At 30.5% G+C, this 2,934-nt stretch overlaps 1 protein-coding gene across 1 annotated transcript; it reads left to right on the top strand.

The window, feature by feature from the left end:
• Window positions 1–1,401: 1,401 nt before the first annotated feature.
• LOC112690413 (piggyBac transposable element-derived protein 4-like) lies at window positions 1,402–2,655 on the top strand. Its single transcript, XM_025564423.1, has 2 exons — window positions 1,402–1,615; window positions 1,985–2,655. The coding sequence occupies exons 1-2, from the start codon at window positions 1,402–1,404 to the stop codon at window positions 2,653–2,655; spliced, it is 885 nt and encodes a 294-aa protein (XP_025420208.1).
• The last annotated feature ends 279 nt before the right edge of the window (window positions 2,656–2,934 follow it).

The raw sequence follows: 2,934 nt of genomic DNA, 5'->3' as shown, positions 1-2,934 counted from the left end.
GTCGGCGACTGCCGTTTCGATAACGGCTGCCGCACGGGTCCGCGTCAATCAGCTTCATCAACACACCCCATGTGGGCATTATAATATTTTATTAGCTGAAGACAAACGATAATTTGTGTAATTTCATCTTTTTGTTTTTTATTTACTTGATTTTTTTGTGTTGGATCATGAAAGTTCGATAAAAAATGAATACCTTTGTTATCTTTCCATTTCATTGCGATAATTCCAATAACTGTGGTTTGCCATTCATATTGACCTCTCGATAATTTTATCATCAGAAAAATGTTTGGGAAAATAAATTCTATGCGGTCTTGTTGTACCACAAGCTAATACACCATTTCTAATAAATCAGCCATTAATCTTGAAGAAGAAAAGTAATTATTTTTATCAAAATAAACTGTATAATATTTCCCAATCAAGTCACGCACCATATCTTTAATAACTCGAGCACCTAAATTTTTTTCTACTATGTTATTAGTTTTTCCTGTGTAAATTTCAAACTGACAAACATAACCAAATGCCCTTGTCCATACTTTATAACCTCGTTTTTTTGGCTTATTAGGCATATATTGTTTAATACTAGACCTTCCTTTGAAAGCTATCATTGACTAGTCAATTCATTGGATTCTGGTAGGATTATAACAAGATTTGAATGTGGCTGTAAGAATATTTAGAATAGGTCAAATTTTATATAATTTGTCAAAACCTGGTTCATGATAGGATTTTTTGGTGAAAATTATCATTAAAATGCAATTTAGATATATATCATCCAAACCTATTTACAGGCATTATGGAAGAAATATACGGATCTCGCATTTCAGAAATAGAACTCCAATAATTTCTATAACTAGGACATTTTTTTATTCCCATAAGCATATTCATCCCCAAAAATAATTTTATTTCATTAAGAAATGCTGGTTTTGGGTCGTTTCCATGTGTTTGTATTACGTATAAATTTGTTTGGTAAACTAAATATTCAATTAACGTCTGAGGAAATATTTCTTAAAACGCACTAATCGGTTCTAATAACTTTTCATTTTCCATCTTCTGTTGGTCCTATCGGTTGAACAAATAAATTATTTCTTTTGAAATGTCTAAATTCATTATTCCATACTAACCCATCTCTGTGAATTCCAATCAAACTTTCTTCGTCATCAGCCATTTCATTAATATTTACATTTATTGTTTTATTATTAATCGTATTATCAGTCTCATAATTTTCCAAACCAAAAACAAGACCATCATCAAATACTATTGGTAAAGAATTTAAATCTACGTCCATGAAAATATTTTCGGAAATTATAGAAGTACTTAGCACATTTGTAGGATCAAACTCAAAATCTTCTATATCAGATTCGCCCGAAAATATAGATTCCCCGGAAATACGGTCAATTTCATACAATGAGCGTGCATATGAATGAAAACAATATTGTCGAGTGTTTATTCGAAGATATACCATCCGATAGTGACACTTATACTTCTTACGATGATTCTGACGCCGATGAAACATATTTACCTAATAAAGATGATGAAATAATAGAAGTCAACCATTTATCTGACGATTCAATCGATCAAAATGACGAAGAATTGGTAGAGATTTTAAATCTAGATGAAGGTAACGTTTTACTATTACCCAGTCCTATAAAAACACGTCATTCGAAAAGTCAAACACATTTAAAAATTTAACATACTAATAGTAATATTCGGCGCCCCTTATTTCCGCAAATAAATCAAACTAGTGAATTAGAAAACAATATCGTCGAAAATAATCCACCCGAAAACGCATTGATAAATACTGATGAAAATTTAGCATTAAATAATAGTTTTAAATTTACTATTCCTACGTGGTCAAAAAATAATGATTTTTCACAAAAACCTCTACCCGAATTTACATGCACCGACGGACCAACTAGTTTGATTGATATTGAAGCTGAACACACTCCATTTTCAATTTTTGAGTTATAATTTTCAAATTATATACTAGACTTAATAGTATACCAAGCAAATCTGTATGCATACCAAATTAAAATGAAAACTAGAAAAAATTATATTCCTACAGATACAAATGAAATAGTGACTTTCCTTGGTATGAATATTTTAATGGGTATAAAACGTTATCCAAGCTATAGGGATTACTGGTCTACATCTTTGGACTTACATGACGATTATATAAGTTCTCTTATGACTGTAAATTGTTTTGGTTGGCTACTCTCATCTTTACATTTAAATGACAACTCGGTTATGGCGAAAAGGGGTAAAACAGGTTACGATAAATTGTACAAAGTTCAATCTTTTTTAAAAAAATTTCAAGAAAATTTTCAAAAATATTACCACCCACATAAAATCATTGCAGTTGACGAATGTATGATAAAGTTCAAAGGACGATCAACTATAAAACAATACATGCCTAAAAAACCAATTAAAAGTGGCTATAAGTTATGGTCGTTAGCTGATAAAAATGGGTATCTTTGGAATTTCGATTTATACACTGATAAAAGAGGTGACTCTGTCGAAACAAATCTTGGAGGACGAGTCGTCAAAGATCTAAAAAATCCATTACAGCATAAAAATCATAACTTGTACATTGATAATTTTAAGTGTAACACTTTTAGCTTATTTGAAATCAAAAGGTATTTTTTGCTGTGGAACTGTTAATAGTATTAGAAAATACAGGGTTATTCAAAATGATTCATCCAATTTAAGATAGCTATAAAATGGTTAAATATAAATTTTATCTTATCAAATTATGTAGAAATAGAGGGTAATCTCAAGTTTTACAATGTCATTAATTCGTTATTTTTAAATTATCGCTTAAGGCGATATGTTAGTTTCCGCAAATATGTCGACCGGACAGCACAAAGCGTTTTGTGTGTTGCGATTTTCGAAGTGTGAATCGATAATAACTGTGCAACGCGATTTTCGTCGTCATTATGG

Source organism: Sipha flava, unplaced genomic scaffold, assembly GCF_003268045.1.
Source record: "Sipha flava isolate LNK unplaced genomic scaffold, YSA_version1 50248_pilon_pilon, whole genome shotgun sequence".
Lineage (NCBI taxonomy): Eukaryota > Metazoa > Arthropoda > Insecta > Hemiptera > Aphididae > Sipha > Sipha flava.
This window is presented reverse-complemented; position numbering and strand designations above follow the sequence as displayed.

What these genes read in the sequence shown, in the direction of transcription:
- LOC112690413 (XM_025564423.1), top strand. Translation starts at nt 1,402, where the DNA reads ATGAGCGTGCATATGAATGAAAACAATATTGTCGAGTGTTTATTCGAA. An exon ending in GATTTTAAATCTAGATGAAG is followed by an intron (nt 1,616 to 1,984) that starts GTAACGTTTTAC and finishes ATTATATACTAG; the next exon opens with ACTTAATAGTATACCAAGCA.